This window comes from Phoxinus phoxinus (assembly GCF_949152265.1).
Source record: "Phoxinus phoxinus genome assembly, chromosome: 2".
Taxonomy (NCBI): Eukaryota; Metazoa; Chordata; class Actinopteri; order Cypriniformes; family Leuciscidae; genus Phoxinus; species Phoxinus phoxinus.
In genome coordinates, this window is record NC_136877.1 from 18,472,707 (window position 1) to 18,496,377 (window position 23,671).

At 39.7% G+C, this 23,671-nt stretch overlaps 2 protein-coding genes across 7 annotated transcripts in view; one reads left to right on the plus strand and one right to left on the minus strand.

Annotated features, from left to right (window-relative positions):
* pcxb (pyruvate carboxylase b) overlaps window positions 1-23,671 on the minus strand; it is a 237,790-nt gene that overhangs the window by 69,442 nt on the left and 144,677 nt on the right. The gene's annotated exons all lie outside the window — the stretch shown is intronic.
* Window positions 134-23,245, plus strand: LOC306985855 (leucine-rich repeat and fibronectin type-III domain-containing protein 4). Of its 4 annotated transcripts, none has more exons than XM_079588574.1 (4): window positions 134-680; window positions 2,248-2,966; window positions 14,000-15,755; window positions 21,150-23,245. In XM_079588574.1, exons 3-4 carry the CDS (start codon window positions 14,026-14,028, stop codon window positions 22,372-22,374), a joined length of 2,955 nt encoding a protein of 984 aa, XP_079444700.1. In that variant the 5' UTR covers window positions 134-680; window positions 2,248-2,966; window positions 14,000-14,025; the 3' UTR covers window positions 22,375-23,245. The 4 variants fall into 4 exon arrangements, with proteins under 4 accessions (XP_079444700.1, XP_079444701.1, XP_079444702.1 ...); XM_079588575.1 differs by having other exon boundaries at window positions 176-290; XM_079588576.1 differs by having other exon boundaries at window positions 189-680; window positions 2,289-2,966.

A 23,671-nucleotide genomic window follows, 5' to 3' on the forward strand; every position in this document is an offset into this window, starting at 1 on the left:
CTCTTCCTTCTGCATCTCTATCATCTCTTCCTCTATCACTCCCTCGCTACCCCGACCATCTCACTCAGCCAATACTGCTGGAGGCTGTCCATCTCTCTCTCTCTCTCTCTCTCTTAGCCCCCTCCCTCACTCTCTCTCTCCCTGTATCAGTGCATGTAGTCGACACTCGCTCCTTAGTCGCTCGTTGGTTCACGCAAACATCTCAACTGCTTGCAAAAGAGGAGAAGAAAAATAACAAAACAAAATGAGTAGATACCGGAGAAAAACTGAACTAGAAACAAATGACAGAGGTATGGAGGGGAACTGCTAAAAATATCCAGCACTACAAAAGATCTGTCATTTTTCCCTTTATTTTTGCTCTAATTTTTCTTTTTTTTGTTCTGTCGTTCCCTGGATACCTGACCGACAGGATTAAAAATGACTTAAATTTCAATCAGTTGTGGCAGGAGAGAAAGAGAGAGGGATGAAAAAAGAGGAGTTTGTCCTCTGAAGAGATTCAGCGGCACACAGCTGGTGAGAACAAGGGAGCGTTAGACGGAGAGAGAGAAATCAAGAGAGGGAGGGAAGAGGACCGGAGTCCGAAAGAGAGAGAAAGAGGGTCTTGTTTCGCTTTTGAGGAAGCCAGGAGTCGGATCGCCTTTTCCTCCAGGACTACTGGACTGGAAATGCTCGAAAAGCAGGTTTGTGTGCGTGTGTGTGTGTCATTTAAAATGATGGATGTAAAATGGATATTGGGAGTAATGAAAAAAGAAAAAAAATTCTGATAATGAACATAAAAACAAGAGAAACGGATGATGAGACCGAGAGATGATGGAGATGAAAGCTCGTCAGTCTGCATGGTGACATGCCTGACACCATATAAGACAGCTGCTTAACTTGTCTCTCTCTCTTGCTCAAACACACACACACACACACACACACACACACACACACACACACACACACACACACACACACACACACACACACACACACACACACACACACACACACACACACACTAACTTGTAGTCACAGTCTCACACAAATCAGCACACACTGTCACCGCACCCACATCTTAAAAAAACACTCTGTCTGCATCTGTGATTCTCGTGACACGCACACACACACGCGCGCGAGCGGGAGGTGTTTAATTCAAATGCTGTCTGTGCTGTCTGCGACATAGTCAAGATGAATGACAAACTGAAGAGGACACTAAAATAACTAGAGGTGTGTGTGTGTGTGTGTGTGTATGAGATAGAGATGGGGCAGAGAGAGAGAGAGAAGGTGAGAGACAAAAGGACAGGAAACCACTTTGGTGACATTTCCAAGAGGGATCAATGTTTTTTTTTGCAATCGGACGAGGTGAGAAAACACGGAAAACAGTGAGAGACAGAGATGACTAAACAGGAGGAGAGATGCAGTCAGGAGGATTTTTTTTAGAAGTGCAAACTGGAGATGACATCAGGGCTGGTGTCCTAGGCTGGGAGGGGGCTGTTCTGCCCCATGCGATATGGGGGATATGGTGAGGGGGTGGGGGGTATGGGTAATCATTGGGCCGAGAGGATGGGGGGTTGGGGGTACGGAACCCTGTGCTTTTGAGTGGCAGTCCTCGATGACATCGGAAGCAGCATGTAATTAATTATTATCTCTATTCACTGCATGGGAAGAAAAATTCTAAATTAGATATTCTTAACATCTCAGTTGTTTCTCCTAGATGGCAACAAAGGAGAGAAAAAGCTGAGGGGTCTCTGCTTCTAATATTTTTCTCATGAGAAAGACCCCTGTAACCTCACATTCATATCAATAGAGATCTAATGAACATCTCATTGAAACTATGCTAAATTTCCCAAAATACCAAGAGACTTTGGAGATTTCAATGATTTCAAACATTTCTCAGCAAAATTATTTATTTAAATTGAATATTATCTTATTTATTAATTGAATTGATTTAGTTTCATTAGTTCCCCATTAATTTGATTCATCTATGCTCTTATTGTATGTCAACAATTGCCTCATTTGTTAATATTTGTATTTATTCCAAGGAATTAGAAAATAAATATCCAAGACGACAATTAAATACAACTCTATTAACAATAGACAAATCTATTAAGTCTCATTGCCCTCTGGGATTCAGCCTCTTTCATATTTATTTACAAAGTATTTGTGTGTGTGTATTCACAATGACCACTTAAATGAATTGAAATGAATGTTTTTCTTCTCTCTTTCTCCCTCCCATTCCTTACTCATCCTCCCCATCCCATTCAGTCATTCCCCCATCCCACCATCCTGTTTTTCTCTGTGCTTAGGACGTTGTTTTGCTGTGGCAGAACTGGCAGCTCACTGGAATTCGACACTGAAAGACGAATGGCGCAAACAACTGAAGAGGCGAATACATGAAAACAACAATCAGAGCAATTTGGAGGAGAACACAAACAAGGAGCACATCTGGAATAAAGAATAAACAGACTGACAGAATGATAGAGCAAGATGAGGAGGCGTTGAATGGGAAAATGAGCACATGAACCTCGCAGGTGGATGAAAAGAAGAAATGAGAGGAAGAGAAAAACGGCAGGATCCTGGAAAATAGAGGGAAGAACAGCTGGAAAGACTGAAAAGTGGAAGAATATGGTGAGAATCTTAAAATGCGTTCAGTGGAAATGTGAAACTGCTGGAAGGCCCCAAGGCCAAAATGTTTCACAGCAGGAACATTTTAACAAGGGAAGAGCATATCCTGGTGTTTTCCACAAACCAAACTGAAGGAGATACGAGTGGAATTGAGAGTCTGACTCAAGTTGAATCCTCATGTTTGAAGTGTGCGCGTGGACACGAGATAGACACACGAAAACTCTGTGACACTTCTTTACCTTGAAAAGGGATAAACACCTCAGTCTGGATTAACAAACACCTCTGAAACTTAAACACATGCAGATAAACACCAGGAAATGAGCAGCTAATTGACCCTGGGATCAACACAGACAGAAAAGGTAAATAATCTAACTCTCTCACACACACATACTGGAATGGTTGAGGACTAATGTACAAGGTAATTGACTGACCTGAGATGAAAGATGCAGGCCAGAAAATCTTTACAAAGCTTTTGTATGCACAGTCCTGTTCAAAATCCTTCAGCACACAAAGTGGAACATTTTATCTCTTAGAGGAATGCTCTTACAGAACCCAGGAGACTTAATGGCGTTCCGAGTTAGGTTTCATTTGAGTATTGACTTTGTCTCCGATGTTGGCTCTAAAATTTCTTGAGACGAATGGCTGACATACATGGTCCTTTCGCAGTGCTTTCTAAAGGTACAGTCACATTTACCGGTATTAGGGGATTTTTTGCCGCATTGACCAACAGAAAGCTTCTTGGTTCAAAAGTTACTTCTGTGTGAGCTGTGTTGTGTTACACTGTTTTTTTTTTTTTACCACAAAATGTGGGTGAAATTTCGCTAATGTGACAGCAGCTTACAGAGATGGAACCTCACAAAAAACGATTGATTCTGAACACTGTACATTTGCAGACACTTAGTGTGGTAACAGTGCTCAACTCACAATTTATTCCAAAAGAGTTTGGTGTCTGCATGTTGTTTTTGTGTTTGTTATTGAGTGCATCATAAGAATAGTTCTAATCAAAATCTTGCTTTGTCTGCCATGTAGGATTTACTGAGGTGACCAATGGATTCTGGGATTTGGGCAAAATGAGGAATCTTAGGAAGCTGTGTAATTGAGTTGCCTTTCGAAACAGCTTTTGCATAGGCATAGCAACACTGGCTCCACCAATGGCATGAGTTTGAGGCGGGACTATTTGTTTGCCAGACTAATGACAGTCTGCGGAGTTCTAGAATAAAATTGTTTTTGTATTCCTGTTTGCTGATGCATCAATTCTACACTTTTAAAGAAATCCAATTTCTAAAACTATGCTTCTCTTAGTGTCTGACAATGTGTGTGGTGGTCGTGTGGTGTGGTGTTTTGATGACAGGACTAGATGTTGACCTTTTGTAGTCAATTTAAACAGCTGTAAATTTGACAGTGGCTGACTGGATACACATGAATAGGTCAGAGAACAGCATTCCGCTCTAGAAACGGTTAGGATTGCACACAAACATACAAACACAAACACCTCTCTCCCTCCAATGAAAGTCAGATGTGTATATCCAGTTATTTATGGAGCTCAAGGTACTTTGTGGGCCATTTATTTTTCCACCTCTTTCTCCCTCGCATAAACTCAAGCACCCACCAACAGTGGCTAATGCAGGGACACAACACAAGAGAGATCGATTTTACAGTGCAATAATGACAACACATGCATACACACTCACACACAAACAGCTGAAGAGCTGTAGTGCTCTCCATCCAGAGTGCACGCTATGCATATTCATGCGCACATATGAAGGACACTTTACACTGCTCTACAGCCTTTTTCTATCTTCCTCTCTCACGCTGGTGTATTCTCTCTCTCTCTCTCTCTCTCTCTCTCTCTCTCTCTCCATTTCATTCTTTCATTCTTTTTGTCATAAATGCCAGCACCCAATACATCAACTCCCTCTTCAACACTTTTGTCTGCTTAATCCTATTTAGACTCTTCCTCTGATATATCTTTGTCCTTTCCTCAATTCAAAGAAATGCCTGGGTGTTTACATACATCTACATTTTACATTTCCCCTCTCTTTATTTTTTTGTTTGTCTGCATTAAGAGAATTGTTTACAATGGCTTTCTTTCCTACCTTGAACATTTTCTCCAAAACCTCCTTACCTTTCCTTTCCATCTTCTCATAGGCTACGTTCACACTGTCAGTTTTCGGGACTGACAACCTCATTTACTTACAGATGTGAGTCTCGAAATGTCCCATTCACACAGCAACTTATCTCAAATGTCTGTATGACCGTGCAACGAGAGTCAAGCTCGTATTCTCTTACTAGAAAACATAGCTACAGTGACCAAAGTGATATCAAGATGGCGACATCCATAAAACTGAAAAGTCTTATCACTTTTGACTAGGGTTAGGACAAAATATAGATAGGGCAATATATCGTTGTCATTCTCCATGCGATTCGATAATTAATATGCTGGCGTCAAATATCGATGTTTTCATTAATAAAATAAGGCGCTCTAAAAAGACTAGGCGTTCCCAGACTCCTCGAGGTGGCGCTCAACGCATGAATGAGGGAAACGTGAACATAAGTTAACAAAAGAGGTTTTTAACAGGATGGTGGACAGCAGTGTGAGTAAAAAAAAAAAAAAAAAAAAAAAAAAAAAAATATATATATATATATATATATAATTAGTGCTGGGCAACGATTAATCGCATCCAAAAAAAAGTTTGTGTTTCTATAATATATGCGTGTGTACTGTGGATAATTATTTTGTATATATAAATACACACACATGCTTGTATATATTTAAGAAATATTTGCATGTATACTGTGTATAGATTTATATATAATTAATATTATATATAAATATTTTATATATAGATAACTCATTTTTCTTAAATATTATTTTGGATGCGATTAATCGTTGCCCAGCACTAATATATATAGATGCACGCGCCACTTCATAGGCATTTTGTTTTCATAGTTAGACAGATATCGTGATGTATCATAGGATTGTCTAGCAATATATTGATTATCACAGAATTGCGAATTGCTGTATCGTGATATTATCGGTATCGTGAGCCATGTACTGTATAGTGTATTGTATCATATCGTGAGGTATCCTGTGATTCCCACCCCTACTTTTGACACAACAGAGTCCAATTGAGCCGCAAATTCATCCTTCAAATCTTCATTAACCGACAGCAGCTTCAATGTAAACATGCGCCAGCCGGATGCCTTTAACCTTTTGCACTCGTGTCTCATGTCCTTTGCAGCATCTTACTCATGTCATGGCATTTGAGTCGCACAACACAAAACTGGTGGGAGAACAGAGACTGGATCTAAAACCTTCAGATGACACACAGCACATATCTCTCTTGCTGTTACAGAAAGTGAAACCGGTTGTGAGTCCTGAAAATTTACGGTGTGAGTTCGGTTATAGAATGCTGTTGTCACTCTCATAATTAACTGTTGTGTGTGAATGGAACCGTATTAAAGACTCAAATACAGGACTGACAACTGTATCCTGGTGCTGTGTGAACATGGTCATCTTTCCTTTCCTTTCCTTTCCTTTCCAAACAGTTGTGTCCTACCTTCATGTCCATCAACACACACTGCCTCTGTCTTTCTGTGTGTATCCCTGCAGCAGCATTATATAAACAGAACGAGTTCATTAGCAGTTAGCTTGTAGCTGTTCAGGAATAGCAGGTTTTGATGAAGGAAGACAGATTATGTAGAAGAGAGAGATGTGCACCGAGCATTTAACATTGTGCTAAACTTTTCACTGTGATACTCATCCTGCCCTGCTGAAAAATAGCTTGGGCCAAAAAATAAATTCAGTTGCTGTGTATGCTGGTGTAGGGCTGGTCCAGATGGTGAGCCAGCATAGACATGCTGTTCACCAGGAAATCCTAGCTTGTAAAGGTGGTCAACAATGGTTAATTTAACCTAAAAAGGCTTGAAAAGTTCAACAAATTAATAGCAAATTGATTTTGATATAGTATTGCATATGGTTATTTGTTAATGCAGAAGACGGTTTTATTTATTAAAGTGTTTTACAATTCAATCAGATCACAGACCTCATAAATTAAGCTTGTGAATCAAGAACGATTGAAGATTACATTCTAAATAGACAGCATTGTAAAAAATGATTGTGATTTTAACGGTAAAAGTTAATTGGTTTGCAAATGTTAAGGATGATTCAAGAATGATCCTAACCATAAATGTATGGAATCATCCTTAACATTTGCAAACCAGTAAGTTAACTGGTTAACTGGTAACAGTTTATCTTACTGGTTTCCCTATAAACAATGTCTTTATGGCATTATAAAAATGCAGAAAGATTTCTTTAGAAGGCTTAGAAGGGGTTAGACAATATCATTACAACTCAATGCAAAGTCCTCACTATGACAGATAAACAAACATGCGGGTAATACATCAAATGCAAGATGTGGACTGACAGATATAAGGATCATCTTATACAGGATATCGAGCGTGTTCCAGTGCTTAAGGATCAGAGTTTACATTCTGCTGATTCACTGCTCTGAGAAAATGAACTCAGAAACAGAAGAACAGGAAATGAGGAGAGTTATGAGAATGACCTGCTCAAAAAGTTTCATACAGAAAGGCAGACACAGACAGACAAATACCAGAGGCAGACAAATTGGATAGTGGATGGAAAGATGATGGATGACTGCATAAATAGAGAAATGGACAGGCATATGGATGGATGGATAATCAGATGTCTAGATGGATCGATTCAGGTAGTCTGAGTGTGCAGAGCTGAGAGGGTCACAGCTGTGTCAGAAAAATAAGACTTCTGAAATATGAATTCATCATGAGGAGTCAAAAAGTCTCAAATATGACTGATTTGCTAAACCAAACAAACAAACTAAAATATTTAAACCCATTTGCTTCTATAGATAGATAGATAGATAGCTTAACTTAGATAACTTCGCAACCACCTAGAACAATCTAGAAATGCCCTAGCAACCATAGAACACCCTAGCAATGCTCTTGCAAACACCCAGAACACCCCAGCAACCACCATAAACCACTAGCAATGCCCTGGCAACCACCCCAAACACCCTAGCAACCATATAACAACCTAGCAATGCCTTGGCAACCACCCCAAACACCCTAGCAACCACATACCAACCTAGCAATGCCTTAGCAACCACCCCAAACACCATAGCAACCAGATAACAACCTAGCAATGCCTTAGCAACCACCCATAACATCATAGCAACTGCATAACAATGCACTTTTCTCTGCCTTTCCACCAGCTTTCCTCTCTCTGTTTCTCTTCGGAGAGTTCCCTTCAGACGCTTGATGGATCACTGCTGTCAGATCATCATCCGCCTCCATATTAATGCATTTGAGTGTGCATGTGTGTTTGGTTGTAAGAAAGATACTGCGAACACCTTCCACATCTCTGCCTCTTCTCTTTACATCCTAATGGCTTCATGACATTAAGTCACTTTGTCTAGTGCACACACACAGTCAGAAAAAGAGAGAACCATTGAAAATGGTAAGGATACGAGAGAGTTGATGTACAACTGTGAGATGAGAACCAGGAAGATGAAAGCCATTTGTCAAAGAGTATGTGCGTGTATGCGCGTTTGATCATGTGTGCGTGTGTGTTGGAGATCATTTCCTATAAAAGCAGGAGACATCTGAGGATCATTGATTCTCTTTGTTGCACAGATAATAAATCCCCCAGTTCAATTCACAATAAGATTTCATTAGAGGATAGAAGTCTTTAATACCACAGATCAGATGATATGAATGATATATAGGGCTACACCTATCTACAGCTCATCTTTTATATCCACACAAAAGCATAATACAGACTTAAACTCATTGTGACCTATGCCACCTGTCTATACCTTTTTTCTCTCTCGCCTGTGCAAATATATACTCACACAATAAGTTCAGCACACAAAGATATTACAAATTTCGCCTCAACAAACAGAATATTGCACTTGAAAAGTACAAAATGTGGTTAGTCTCCCCGCTTGAGCGTTCATATGTCTGTATTTCATAAAAACAGACAAGAGATGCCACTTTTGTGAGATATGAAGTTTTAGTTCTATTTTATTTTTTATTTTTGTTGCAATACAGTGTTTCTTGTATCATCATTCAGCAGTCTCTCAGTGCTTTTTCCTCTCAGGCCGCTGAATCTACTGCGTCATTGGAAAATATATGCAAGCCGAATTCTGGTTTTTCATCTGAATTGAATGTGATGAGATAAAACGACTGGGTAACTTGAAATTTGTTGTTTTTGTTGCACAAAGTTGTATATTGGCGTAGATTGGTTTTGCTAGTTATTGTGTTCAAATAATCAATGTGGATGCCGTGACTATATCATATTTCTCCATTGACAGCCATTCAATTAAAATAATATCTGTGAATTCTCATGGAATAGATTTTTTTTTTGGTTGTTGCAAGCCATATATATTGCTAATACTTCATTACATTACAGTACGTTTATTTAGTGACTGATTTTTGGAGGGCTCGTATAATCAGGATATTGACTCATGATAGTTGTTAAGAACTTGGGACTGTGTCTGTTCTTGTGTTGCCATCAGCCAATCGGTCATGATGTATTTTTCTGCAGCTTTAGTCACTTTCCGGCTCAGATAACTGGCGCAAAGCACAAAAATCTGGCGCCGATTTCAAATAGCATATTTTCTGTGGAAGCAGCTGTCCTTGAACTCTAATGGTCAACTCTCTCCAGGTATTATAGACTTTCTTGTCTCAGAAATGCACTTTGCTTCTCTATCACTCATAGCTTTTATGAGATTGTGCCTGCTCTATATTCTGACCGCCCTCGTTGACAATAAATTGTGTCCTAGTGGGACACATTCCTATGGGCATCACCCTCAACTATACTCCTTTTCCCATCACCACAACCCACTGCTTATATATGTGCTACTTATATCTGTCTGGCTATGAGAAAAGCCACCTCAGCTGCTAGAAGCCACACTAATAAAGTCAAAGTGAAATCACAAAATAAAATGCAACAAAAGGCTACTAGATTTTCAGACTAAACTATTCCCAAATCAATCAATATTGAATCGAATCAGAATTCCATTTAAATTAAAGTGCAGTTTTCATTGTCATTTATTACTCAAATGTATTGGAATAACACTTAAATGTGGTTAGGGAGTTTTTTACTGATCTTTGGTAAGGCACAATTCGTTGTAAAGCTGATCATGAAAAGCAATATACAAATAAATTGATAATAACGAATTTAGAATATTAAAATTTAATTAACAATATTAGGTTAGGACCAATGAACAAATAAATAAATAAATAAATAAATAAATAAATAAAATAAATCTATAAAAAAAAAACACACAATATGTTTACACCAGTGACTACGATAATAATAATACTAATAAAGTCAAGTTAAGCTCCAAAAATATGAGGACATTTCAAAAGAGTCTGTGTGCACTGTTTACAGTGTCATGCTGCCCCGGAAAAAAGCCTTCCTGAAAGAAAAAAAATCTTGCTCTGCAACTGGAGTACCGAGAAAAGAGTAAAACTAAGCCAGGATCCTAATGATTCTTATTCAGTCAATGCAGCTTCAATTAGTCTTTCAACCACTGTGTGTGTGTGATGGCTCTCTTCAGACTCTTGTGCAGTACAGAATCTAATTGATGTGATAATCGTTAGTAAATGGTCATCTGCTTTGTGGCCAGTGAAGTTGTGGAGACACTGACAACAGCAGCAAAGCTCTGTGTGTGATTTAATATGAGGCAGTGAGGGATCCATGGAGGAAGGAGGGGTGCGTTGAGGACACAAAGTGTTGGCGAAAGAGGGCTGAGGGAGTTGCTAAGTGCAGAGAGATGTTCAGAGTGAGACACACACACACACACACACACACACACACACACACACACACACACACACACACACACACACACACACACACACACACACACGGTTATTATGTGCTAAAGCCAGGCACTAGCAGTAGTTTTTCATTCAGTCTGAATCATGAATAACATTACGGATTACAAAAGGATTACCAGAATTTATATTCTATTCTAATCTAATCTACGCCCCACCAACACACACATGCACGCATGCCTAGTCGCTCTAGAAGATAAAATTAGACCAAGACAAGCACAAGCATGTCCTGAACCTAGGAATAAATATGAGTAGAGGACAAGGAAGGAGGAGGAAGAGGCCTGATAATATTTAGGAAGGGCTGCTATCTATCCCAGGCGGCCGGATCGATGGAGGAGAGAGACAAGATCTATTTCGGCTGGTCTGGTCTCAGGTGGCTAAAGATGGTGAGAGTGGGAGGAGGAGGAGGGAGATTTTAACTAATGTTGCATCACTTCTCAAGTTACCTCAAGGGCAGATGGGAAGAGTGGACACTGGTGATAAGCAGAACCTTGGATAATAGACGGAAACTGAAAAAGAGGGGCGTGGAGAAAAAACAGGGAGAGAGGAAGAGGAGAAGGAAGGTCATAGGAGGGCGGGCGAAGACCGCACACAGGAAAAGTGAAAAGGAAGAGATGAAGCAGATACTTTTGCATAGCACTATTGAGTTTTTCCGCTCGATCTCCCACAGTCTTCTGGGAATGCAAAGTTACAAGACATTAAAAGTCACGTTGGAAATTGCACTCAGTTGCACTTTTCTCTCCCTCCACCGACACGTAGAAAATGCTTTCTTGTGGTGTATTCTTATGCAAAACTCCAGTTATTAATCATTGAGCATCAACACTCTCCATATGCCTTCACTGAATTCCATCACTTAAAGGGATAGTTCACCCCAAAATGAAAATTACTTACTATGTTGTTTCAAACCTGTATGGCATTTTTTTTCATCGCAGAACACAAAAGACAACATTTTGAAGAACGTTGGGGTCCAAAAACATTGGCATATGTACAATGGCCCCATGTACAAAAATAAATAAATAAATACAAAATCCTATCTTTTTTTATGTTCAGCAAAATAAAGAAAGTCACACAGGTCTAGAAAGACATGAGGGTGAGAATGATGACCATTCCTTAAAAAAATAAAAAATAAAATACAATGCCAAAACCATAGCTAGTTATTGTTACTATCACAAACATATAATGCTAAGAACAATCCCAATGCTGTCTGCAAGAATCTTTCAGAGTAGGTTGTCTAATCAATACAGTAATTAATTTAATCCTGAGGTTTAATCAGGCACTTCTATGTGAACATAAATAATAATTAATACATGTTCAAGATTCCTCCCATTTCTGGACTTTCAAGTGCAAAGTCGCCGAGGACTCATCTAATTTTGTTATATAATCTCACAATTAGAATCTGCCACTATTAATGAGTAATGTGCTGAAAAACAAGCTTAATTGAGTAAAGTCTGATTGTTCCCTGGTTATATTTATCTTCATTTTACAGTGTAATGACTTTGCAAAAATTATTATCTTGTCATTTTGAAATTTGCATAATTACTGCACTGTACTGTTAATAATACCGAAGAGGGGTGAAGCACAAGCTCCACTAATGATGTGCATTCACGGGAAGTACTGCATGGACACAAACGGTTGGGAATGGCTATTTAAAGATCACTGTTACAGCTGTGAGTCTGCCATGAGCAGTAACTGGGGATGTTACTTTGAAGCCGCAGCTTGCCAAGCTAATTAAACTATAGTCAAGCTACTTTTCTTAGAAAAAAAAGCTACTAAAATCTAATAACAAAAAGTAGTTAACTACATTGAAAGCATCCTAATTTTATAACATTGGTAATGAACAAAATAAAACCCTCTGATACATTTCCAGTAAATGAAGATAAAAAACAAACAAACAAAAAAACACCAAGAGTACATCCCAACTCTATAACAAGTGAGATGGGTTATAACAAAGAAATCCTAAATGAAGCGCAGGGGCCCAAATCAGTAAATCTTTATTTTCTGGTCATTTACAGAATACACTTTCCAATGCTATGTAAGAGAGGAGAAGACTATGTAGGACAACCCTAAAAACTGTTGCATGACATGTGTGAAGTGTGCACAGGGCTTGCACAGGCCTCGTGCTTTAGGGGGCCAAATGAATCAGACTTTTCAATGATATATATGAGAAACAGGCATGTTTCATACAAAACCATCTCATTACAATAAATCAGCATTTCAAACAACACACACATAGAGAGGAGGGACAGTTTAGGATAGGATGTTAGATTATTACTCGGCTTACTTGGCAGAAAAGTTGCTACAGTATGTGACATTAAAACCAGCTGTATTTAGCATTTGGTTGCGTTTACAGTGCAAAATTAACTTGTTGAAAAAGCTATACATTATTTTTACTTTCACACAAATTATACATGCATTTAAGTTAATATTGTCACTATTTTTTGGTTACTTCTCAACACTGGCCATTAGGAAGACTGATTGTTTGATTTTGTAACTCATCTCAGCTGAGCTTGGGTCCACATTCTCACTTTCATGCTGATTCTGATAGCTGTTTTCCTTGGCTTGTAGCTGTATGATTACATGCACTTAGTGTTAAGTGACACTGTTAAAGAGTGCATTTTCTGAATGCGCTAATGCAGAACAGAAATGTGATGTACACTCTGAAAGAACTTAATACCTCTTCGGAATCACCTTCGGGTTGAAACCCATATTTTACGATGACAACTCAATGCAAGGGACAAATTGGTGCAAGAGATCAAATTATAGATATTATGGATTTTTCAGTCTTAAACCTGTAATTAGATTTTTTTTATGTGGTAATTCTTTTGTCCTTTTTGTCATCCTCTCTCCCCGTTTGCTCATGTTCATCTCCAGTCTAAGTACTGCACAAAGTAACAACCTTTGCATTCTGACTTCATTTGTATTGATTGTTATACTGTAGTTGACCTCATAATTTGGTTTGTAGCTTCCATGTCATTACGATTGAAACAATCTTTAGCAGAGTTGTTCTATCAGTGCTGATCAATTTAGTCTGTGTCTATATAATTCAAGCTCTAATTTTCAGGGAAATGACTAGTGTATTTGTGGCTCTCACTTCTCTTGAAGTGAAGCAAATGACTCCTCTGCCAAAGAAAACTGCCACAAGCTAAGGTGGGAGTGTGAAGTTACACGCTTCGGATTCCAAAAAGCACTAAAATAATTGCTATATGGCCTTTACGAGCTTTTTAGAAGTTTGTGGATAGTGGAGTTTCCACCAATAGTGTTTGTCTGAGAGTATGGTTATGGCATTGGTTTATGCTGTAGTTTTATTTGCAGTTATGCACAGGGTGGCCAAGCATTGCAATTCCTGTGGAGAGCAACTGGATGAGCTCATTCAGAGCTACCCACACACACACACACACACACACACACACACACATACACATACACATACACACACACACACACCAGCAGTACAAAGTTGACACTTAAAACACGATGACTGATATCTTTCTCTTTCTGCTTTTTCTAGGTCTGTGGATCACTCCCCTATCTACCATGCAAGACTCCCCACCCCTTCAGCCATTCAGAAAACCACATCCGTCCCACATTTTATGCCATCCTCACAAGAACACACGCTCCCCCTCATTCCCCTCTCATCCGTCCATCCATCTGAAACAAAATATCCTAAAGCCCTCTGAAGCATTTCGTCAACCCTCTCGTCCGCTGTGGCCAAAGTTAACCAGCAGATACTCACCCCCAGATACATCCTCACTGACACTGCCACTGCCATTCCTGCACTGGCTGGCACTGTTCACTTGTGCCTGTTTGCTGCCTGCTCTTTTCGGTCATATTCCAGGAGCCGTAGCGGGTGAGACGTGGGGCGTAGTCTCTGCGTGTCCCTTTCACTGCGTCTGCAGAAATCTCTCGGAATCTCTAAGTACACTTTGTGCCGACAAAGGCCTTCTTTTCGTCCCGCCAAACATTGACCGGCGAACCGTTGAGCTTCGTCTTGCTGACAACTTCATTCGAGAAGTTGGAGGAGCTGACTTTGCCAACATGACAGGACTGGTGGATTTGACACTATCCCGGAATACCATCAGTCACATCCGGCCACTGGCATTTGCAGATCTGGAAAGTCTTCGATCATTGCACTTAGATGGCAATCGACTTTCCGTGCTGGGCCCACGAGACTTAGCAGGCATACTAAACCTGCAGCATCTTATTGTCAACAACAACCAACTCATCAATATCTCCTCCGAGGCCTTTGATGACTTTTTACTCACTCTAGAGGACTTGGACTTATCCTATAACAATCTACGCAAGGCTCCCTGGGATGCCATTCAGAGCATGTCCAGTCTGCACACGTTAAACCTAGATCACAATCTCATTGACCAGATCGCTGAGGGGTCTTTTAGTGAGCTCTACAAACTAGCCCGATTGGACATGACCTCCAATCGCCTACAGACTTTACCACCCGATCAGTTATTCGCTCGCTCCCAAACAGGGGTAATCAGTCCTACACCCTACAATGCTGTGCTCAACTTGAATTTCGGGGGTAACCCATTACACTGCAACTGTGAACTGCTTTGGTTGAGGAGGCTAATCCGCAGTGATGATATGGAGACGTGTGCTACACCCCTTCATTTAGCGGGACGTTACTTCTGGTCTATTCCTGAGGAGGAATTTGCCTGTGAGCCTCCGCTTATTACCAGACATACACACAAACTCTGGGTTTTAGAGGGTCAAAGGGCAACACTCAAATGTCGTGCTATTGGTGATCCAGAGCCAGTGATGCACTGGGTCTCACCAGATGACCGCATCATCGGCAATTCCAGTCGCACCACATCTTTCCGAAATGGCACTCTTGAGCTACTTGTGACTGTTGCTCGTGATGATGGTACGTACACTTGCATTGCTATCAATGCTGCAGGTGAGGCCACCTCGCTAGTTGACCTGAAGGTTATCCCACTCCCTCATCGTGGAAATGGAACGGTTTTGTTAACTCGTGACCCAGGATCATCGGACATCACCAGAGGGAAGACCTCCAGTGGGCAAAGCCCTGGCCTGGACACTAACAGTGACCCCCAGGAGGGACTGGAGGAAGGTCAAGCAGAGGTTGAGGATGTGGTCAGTGAAGGGGGTGAGGAGCAGATGGTGAAAGTACAAGGAGTGACTTCCACTTCAGCACAAGTGAGATGGGAAAAGGGTCGTCTAATGGCAGCCAACCTGGTGTGGATGTATCAAATACAGTATAACTGCACTGCCGATGAGACACTAATTTACAGGTGAGTGAGACCACAAAAATGGCAATCATAACACCAACTTTCCAGATTAGGGTCAATTTCAGACTATCTTTTCACAATTTGTTTTCAGTTGAGGAAGTGGAATAAATGAAAAATAGATTCTGTAGAAGTCAGTTTTGAAGATCATTCAGAACTAAATAACTCTAAACAAATAAATCAAAAACTACTTCTGAGTTTGTCAAGATGATTTCTGAATGTTGGCTTGAAAAAGCTTTGTTTGCAAGTAAAAAAAAAAAAGCTAGGTTCATGAGCCTTATGTGTACAGGCAATCAAATAAACAAATAGAGATAGAGAGACAGTAAGATATATATTTTTTTCCATTGTGAACTGCATATCTGATCAGCTGAATGGTGTGATAAGCAAAGGTTTTCACTATACAAATTAACCCCAATAAAACTAAATGTATCCATTCAAGAATACATTTACTGTACATGTCTTAGCCTACAATTCATTAAGTAACTTGCAAGTTCTTTAGTGAAAATTTGCAGAAAATTTTAAGATTTCAAACTCCAAAACTTCTACAACAACTGCAAAAACTGTGCTCTCTAGTGATTTATCTGGTCAATGAGGATGAGTCACCACAAATTAGTTTAATGTCACTGAGTTTACTGAGCCAATTTTTTTTGTATTAACCAGAGTAGCATATGTTGACTAAATCTAGGACTTACAGAACACTTCGCTGAAATTAAAGTGATGGATTGGTATTTTAGTAGGGCTTTTCAACAACAGGCTTTTAAATATGATCTACTGTCACAGGCTAATTGTTCAAAAATCCACTAATGTGCATTCAGAGCCAGCTTATATAACCCATTTAATATGACATTTAACAGCATTGCAATAATGAATATGCAATGCTCTGATTCTTGTCAGCTTGAATCGTGATAATAATGAGCTCCATGTTGAACCTGAGGCAAAGGCAGTCCTACTGCTTTCTCATGCTATCAGTGTCTGAGGCTCTAGTAGCAGCTTCAGCATAGTTGCGGTCTGACATTTTCGGAGCATGTTCAATACATCTTGCACCTCTCTGAGACAATATCTATGGCAAGTGACATACGCCCTCTTGCCGTCTGTCCTTCATTAAGGGGCCAAGAGGGAGTGAATGTGTGTATGTGGTGTGAGAGAATTACAAGCTACTGACACCACATACATTGAAACTGACAGGGGGGCTGGTAGAGAGAGAGAGAGACAGAGAGAGGGAATGGGAAATAAAGAAGAGGGGTGGGACAGAGATAGAGAGTTTGACAGAGGGCTCAAGGGATAGAATAATGAAGTCTTTAAATGAGCTTAAACTGCAGTGCCAATAAGTATGTCACAACCTATCTTGCTGACGGCCACCACAACAACAGGAAGAGGAGCAGAGAGTGAACTATCGCGAATGAGAGAGATTACTGGTAAGGGGAAAGCTTTTATCTAGGCTTTGGTTTGGTGACTGGATGTTTAGCTTTGTCAAGAACAAGATTCAGCAGAAAATGTGCCTCAGTGGATACACAGAGAATGTGCAGAAATAAAGAGGTAGATCCTGTAGAGGGGAGAAAGACTGACATTAACTGGGTGAGGATGGGAGGAATGTGTGACAAGAAAAAGTCAGGGTTGAGTTTAGATAATAAAGCAGGCTGTTTATTACCATTAAGTTAGTAGAGACAAAAGATGAAAGTCTTTTGTGTCTCCTTCTCTTTCGTTCAGGCTTCATCCCTCCCCTCTCTCCATCACTCTTTTTCTCTCTATTATTAGAGTGTTCTAATAATTGCCTGTTTCTGTGTCACCAGTTTCACAAAACATTTCCCTGCCAGTTTTTTTATTGAAGACTGGATGTGTATGAGTGTGTTGATGAATGACAAGACAAAATTTTAATTTGTGCCATTCCATCTCACAAATTCAGACACACAAATTAAAGGCACTAGAAGAAAAGGTCAAACTCACTCTTCTGAAACATTACAAGTGCTGACAATCCAAAAAGAAATTGTACCGCTCAATGGCTGCTTTATTATAGCTCAGGAGACCTAATGCAGTTCTCAGACTTGTTTCATCACTTGTATCAACTGAGGAAAAGTAAATTGTTGACACACAGTGCAGTAAGATTATAGAGCTATACACTTAAAGGGATATTTCACCACAAAAACTGTTACGCTCATGTTGTTCCAAACCCCTATGTTTTTGTTTTTCATCCATGGTAAACAAAAGGTTAAGCTTTAAAAAAATATCCTGGACACTCTTTTCAATTTAATGAAAGCTAATTCCAAAAAGGTTGTTATTCAGTGAAAACTTTGGCATCCACCGTAGCACTACTTGTATTTATGATGTTTCATATAATACTTCAACAAATTTTTATTTTTAGTCAGATCTTTTAAAGTCAGCGTGAACCGGAAGTTGCAAACGACTTTTCTCAAGTGTTGTGACGCATTTCCGAGTGAAACCGAATATTGAACAGGTTTTACTTTAGGTCTCCTCCTCTCCATCTCTTGCCCATAGCAGAGTAACGGTTTGAGGGGAGTGGTTAAGCGTTTAACCAACCCAAGCCGTCAAGCCTATGTCATCAGAAAAAGAACCATTCCAAACCCGGAAGTAACTTTTCAGACTTTGATTAAAGAGAACTTCGGCAAACATTTTTTTTTCTGTGTATTAACATGCACGGATTAATTGTTCACCACAAGACTAGTAATATCCGCTAACAAAGTAAATAGGGTCAATTTTGATTTCATGCCGACTTTAAGTGAATCAGTTAATCAATGTCACTAATTCAGTCAGACTGATTTAAGTTCTCACGAGTCAAGATTTGGTCACGAGTACCAGAATATAAGTTAATATAATGTTAATCTAATGTTTTTGAAAAATATTCTCTCCTGCGCATCAAGGCTGTGATTTTATTCAGGATTCTATGATGAATAAAAACAGCATTTATTCGAAACAGAAATCTTTAGTAACATTTTAAATGTCTTTATTTTCACTGATTGACCAATTTAATGTGTCTTTGCTGAATAAAAGTATAAATGTCTGTTATTCACAAAAAGGTATTCAGAAGACATCATATAGACCTATTTCATGATAGTTTTACATTCTGTATGTCATTTTTTTTTTTACCTTGACAGCCCCAGTCCACATTCACTGTCATAATATGGAACAGAGTGGTCAAGTTAGAATGCAAAAATTCACTTTCTGTGTCTTAAAAAAGAAAGAAGGTCAAACAGGTTTGGAACAACATGAAAGAATTCAGATTTTACCTTTTAGGTGAACTATCCTTTTAATGTGGAGAGCATAGCTCAGATAATTTGGTCTTGAGGGAATTCAATGAGAAATGTTCATACTCTGCCTTTTGATGTCTTGGAAAATTCAGTATTCAGTTTAAGGCAAGTATAGGCTTTAAAACATTTATGCTAAAAATAAGAACCGCAATGAATAGAAAATAAAGACATTCACACTCACAAACATGTTGATTAAGACTGTTGAGGGTCACTTTACAGGACACATGCCAATACTGATCAGCTCTGTCATTGTGTGGATGTGGCTTTCAATGGAGTTAGCACTGATTTATCATCCAGACAGACACCTGTCATTTTCCTGCCAGGTTTACTAGCTTTTCTATATCCTTTTTCCACTGGACACCCAATTACTCATTCTAGCACTTTTTTTTTCTTCTTGTTTTTGCATTTGTGGATCCGGCTTCACAAATTCAAATTTGCAAATTCAACTGATATACATGTCAAATGAATGCAACAAATGCAATCATTATCGCATTGTCATTCACACTTGTGCACCTACTCATGTGGATAAAAAAGGAATCCACCAGACATACTATATCTAGTTCACCTATGTTTTTTCCATGTTAATGCCCGTTTTAGATTTGTGCCCCGGTTTAAAGATGTTTACCTACCAGCGCACGGTCAGTAACTTCTAAAATATGTCAGCTCCAGTGTACTGCCTTGGATACAGCTACTGAGATGTTGTTTCATGTTTATTTTAATAGTATATCGCTCCATGTGCCTGGAAACAACACAACAAGGGCACACAGAGCTATACAGAGTCTGGAAATACAAAGCTCTAAAAGGGCAGACAGAATGACCTTGAGCTGTAACTCATAATTTACAGCACAGCCGGGCTTAATAGATTCCGACCTCAAAGACAGAGCAGTTCAGGCAGACAGTGTGTGTGTGTGTGTGTGCTCAAAAGAGAGATGAGAGATAATTTTTTTAACTTATTGATTAAATAAACAAATTGTGCATTTTATGCCATTATATTTAGTCTTAAAATATGTACAAACCTGAAGCTCTAGTGAGTATTTATCAACATTAAATACTTCTATCACATATTCCACCTTAATGTGTAGAGAGAGAGCGACTACTATAAATAATGGTTAAAAAATGAAAGCTGCATTTTTTTCAAAAGATTGCTATCAATCAAGGTAGTCAGTTTGAGGCAGGACTACCTGCTTAACCAAAGAAGAAAAGGGGTTACTGTTTGGGAAATCTGTTTGTAAAGTTGTTAGTAAAGTTATTTTATAATTCAGCTTTGAGCAAAATCACTCACTCACACACACACACACACACACACACACACACACACACACAGACACACACACACACACACACACACACACACACACACACACACACTTAAGGTAAGAATATTTTTTAAACAAATATCATGAATTACTAATTCAGAAATATTGATTTTCTTTTTTTTTTGGGGGGGGGGGGGGGGGGGGGTGTTTCACCACCAATTTATTAATCAATTCCTAAATTATATAATAAAAACAAATCAAAGCTCATTTTAACTCTGACATTAAAAACAAGCTCATTACAGAATGTATTTTTGAATAAATTAATAGATAAAGAAAAAAAAAACTTCTTTGAAAACACTCTGGGCCATAATTAAACAATTATAAAAATGCCCACTGCCATATCATGTGCTTGTCAAGCTAATATTCCATGTGCACCATTTAAGGTGTCTTTTCATTTTTAGCTGAGACCTAATTAAACCCAATCAGAACCAGAGGACGGCAGGCATTAGCTGATGCATTTCTTCCATAAGAGAAAGATAAAGCAAAATCGCCTGTGTGTGGGAGGATAAGGGGGTTTTAATAATGTGACTGAAGCAGTATTGTAATGTGTCAAGGTCTTGACTAGAGCCTGTAATTACATGTCAATATTAGAGGTATTGTTTGGGAAGGCCTTAATTTGGCTAGTGGTGTGCTAGAACAGCCCAGTACATTTCCATTACCTTAGCTAGTTTATGTTTATGTGCTACGAACAAGGAATCTCTAAGTAAAATACTGTTTCATTGTGATGGAACGGGGAGAAAATAATTGCTTCAGGTTAATAACCACCCGCTCTCTCTTTCTCCCTCCCCCCTCCCCCCTACCCCTCCCCCCTCCTCTTTCAGGATTCTCCCCCCCACGAGTGACAGCTTCCTACTGAAAAACTTGGTCTCTGGCTCAGACTACAATTTGTGCGTGCTATCCATTTTTGATGACACGGTCACTTCCATGGCCGCCACAAAGGTCCTTGGTTGCACCCAGTTTAGCACCAAGGACAATTACCCCGACTGTCGTTCGCTTCAAGCCCACTTCCTTGGCGGGACTCTTACCATTCTGGTTGGTGGAGTAGTTGTGGTAACACTGTTGGTGTTTACAGTGGCACTGATGGTACGTCACCGTGTGTGCAGCAACCATGATATTCATCACGAAATAGGCGAAGAGGTGGGATGCTCGGGAACAGACTCCCCATCTCTTCCTGCTAAGGGAGCTGATGTCTTTTCTCAGAGTAATGGAAATGGGAATGTGATGATGGTGGTGCTGCCCAACGGGCTCATTCAAAAACGAAAAGTGGCAGAGGGGGGGTTGGGGTCACCACCCAAACCAACTTCCAAAGTAAAACCAAAAACCCTCCCAAAGCCCAAAGTGAATCTGGAGCAGTTTAGGGCAGGACTAGAAGTCGAGATGGGTTCCATTAGACCTCTCCCACCGTACACAAAGGAGAAAGAGCAAATGTCTTTGTATTATACCCCCAGTAATCATTCTGCCTCCACACTGCCGCGTCCGTCACGCCAATTAGGAGCGAAACCACTCAAACTCCGACCTACCAACATGAACACAAGAAAACGGGCCAGTTTAAGCTTGGCCCCGCCCAATAAGTACAGTTGTGACAGGCGGTTCAGCACGGGAGGAGGCATTGTAGTCTGTCGGGGAGGACCAGAGAGCCAATGGAATTCCTCACTGGCCTATCAGAGCCCTGCGTTGGCCCGTGAGAGGCCTCCTCATGGAGCCCTGCGCTACAAGAGAAGCTCTTCATTCGACATGGGTGAAATCGCCACGTCAGCCTGCTATAGTTATGCTAAGAGATTTAGTGTAATCTGGACCAAACGGAGCCAGTCGTTACATGGCATGCTTGTCCAGTGCACTTCCGCAACAAGCACCTCAACAACCAGCAGTGGCAGTGAGGATTTCCACGCACAGCACACACGCGGATACATCCGTGCCTACAGCGCCACCAACTCAAATTCTAACCCTCCGAAAGCAGAGGTTACAACAAATTCAAAGAACCAGTGGTTGAAGGATATAGAAAAGGACAAAGAAAAGGGAGAAGAACTTGAGGAGAGTGTGGTGTAAGGAAAGTTAAGATAGAAGAGACACACAGGTAGATAAATGAAGACAAGGCAGAAAGAGTTTAGAAGGCAGATATGAGAGTCAAGACTCCTAAAATATAACACGACTACTTTGTCAGTGAATATTGGAGAACCACAAACTCTAATGAAAAAAGTAAATATGAACAAAACATACATGACTAAAGACAAGCAGGCCTAAAGAAGCAGTATGTACTAACTCACGTGGACCTAGGGGAAATATGATGGTTTGTTTTCCTGCAGCCATGTGAATACAGGGAGAGGGCCAGCAAGCAGACGTGCCGACTCATGCCCAATCGATAGGAAGAGATCAATTGATAATGGCATCAATGGCATTACAGCAAATGTGGAATGTAGAGGATGCAAACTGCAAGGAAAGTGAACGTGTACAAATGGAACAATGATGGCATGATTTGGAACAGTTTTGGAAAAGAAATGGCCATTGACTGACAATTGACATGTTGTGTGTGAGGCTGTATGTGTGTGTGTGTGTGTGTGTGTGTGTGTGTGTGTGTGTGTGTGTGTGTGTATGTATGTGTGTGTGTGTAAGTAAGTGTGTGAATGGATTAATGCACAAAAAATAAATCAAAAGTAATTTTATGACACCACTGGATTTACTGTACCATGTGACCACCATCATCCAGTACAAAAATGTGTTCTGTGAAGCCAAGAGACTATTGTGTTGCCGTAAGGACACTGGACTATTATAGAAGGAAAAAATCATTTAAAAAAAATGCCATTCCAAGACCACAGAATCAATGAATAAATTCTGTTTTAAAATACATTTTGGTTGGAGAAATGGATAAAATGACAATAATGAGAAATGTTTCTTTTTGTCTTTCGTGAATGATACTAGCAGTTAAAAAAAGGTTCAGTTTTTGTTGGAGTAAACTCAATGTCAATGTCATCAAGTGTTAATTTTTTTTTTTTTTTTTTTTACTAAGTACAGAACTGAACATTAAAATAAGTAAACCAGTGATATGAATTACACATATTAATATATGTTTGATCTTTTTCAGCTAAAAACTTTATTTCTTTAGGAATATTCTGGGTTAAGCTCATTTGACAGCATTCATGATATACAGTAATGTTGATTACCATAAAAAATATTTTGGCTAATTTTCTAATGTAAAAAAGGAAAAATCTGAGGTTCCCTTTCAAGGGAACTCGAGCTGCGTCGAGACGCTGTGGGAACGCCCCTGCATGATTGCATCGTGTATAATCAGTCCAATGGAGAGACGCGACGTCATAGGCGGGTGATGTCATCGACCAAGAAACTATAA

Coding starts and splice junctions, on each gene's coding strand:
- LOC306985855 (XM_079588573.1), top strand. CDS start 13,966: ATGACTGATATCTTTCTCTTTCTGCTTTTTCTAGGTCTGTGGATCACT. Junction 15,756..21,149: donor GATGAGACACTAATTTACAG/GTGAGTGAGACC, acceptor CTCCTCTTTCAG/GATTCTCCCCCCCACGAGTG.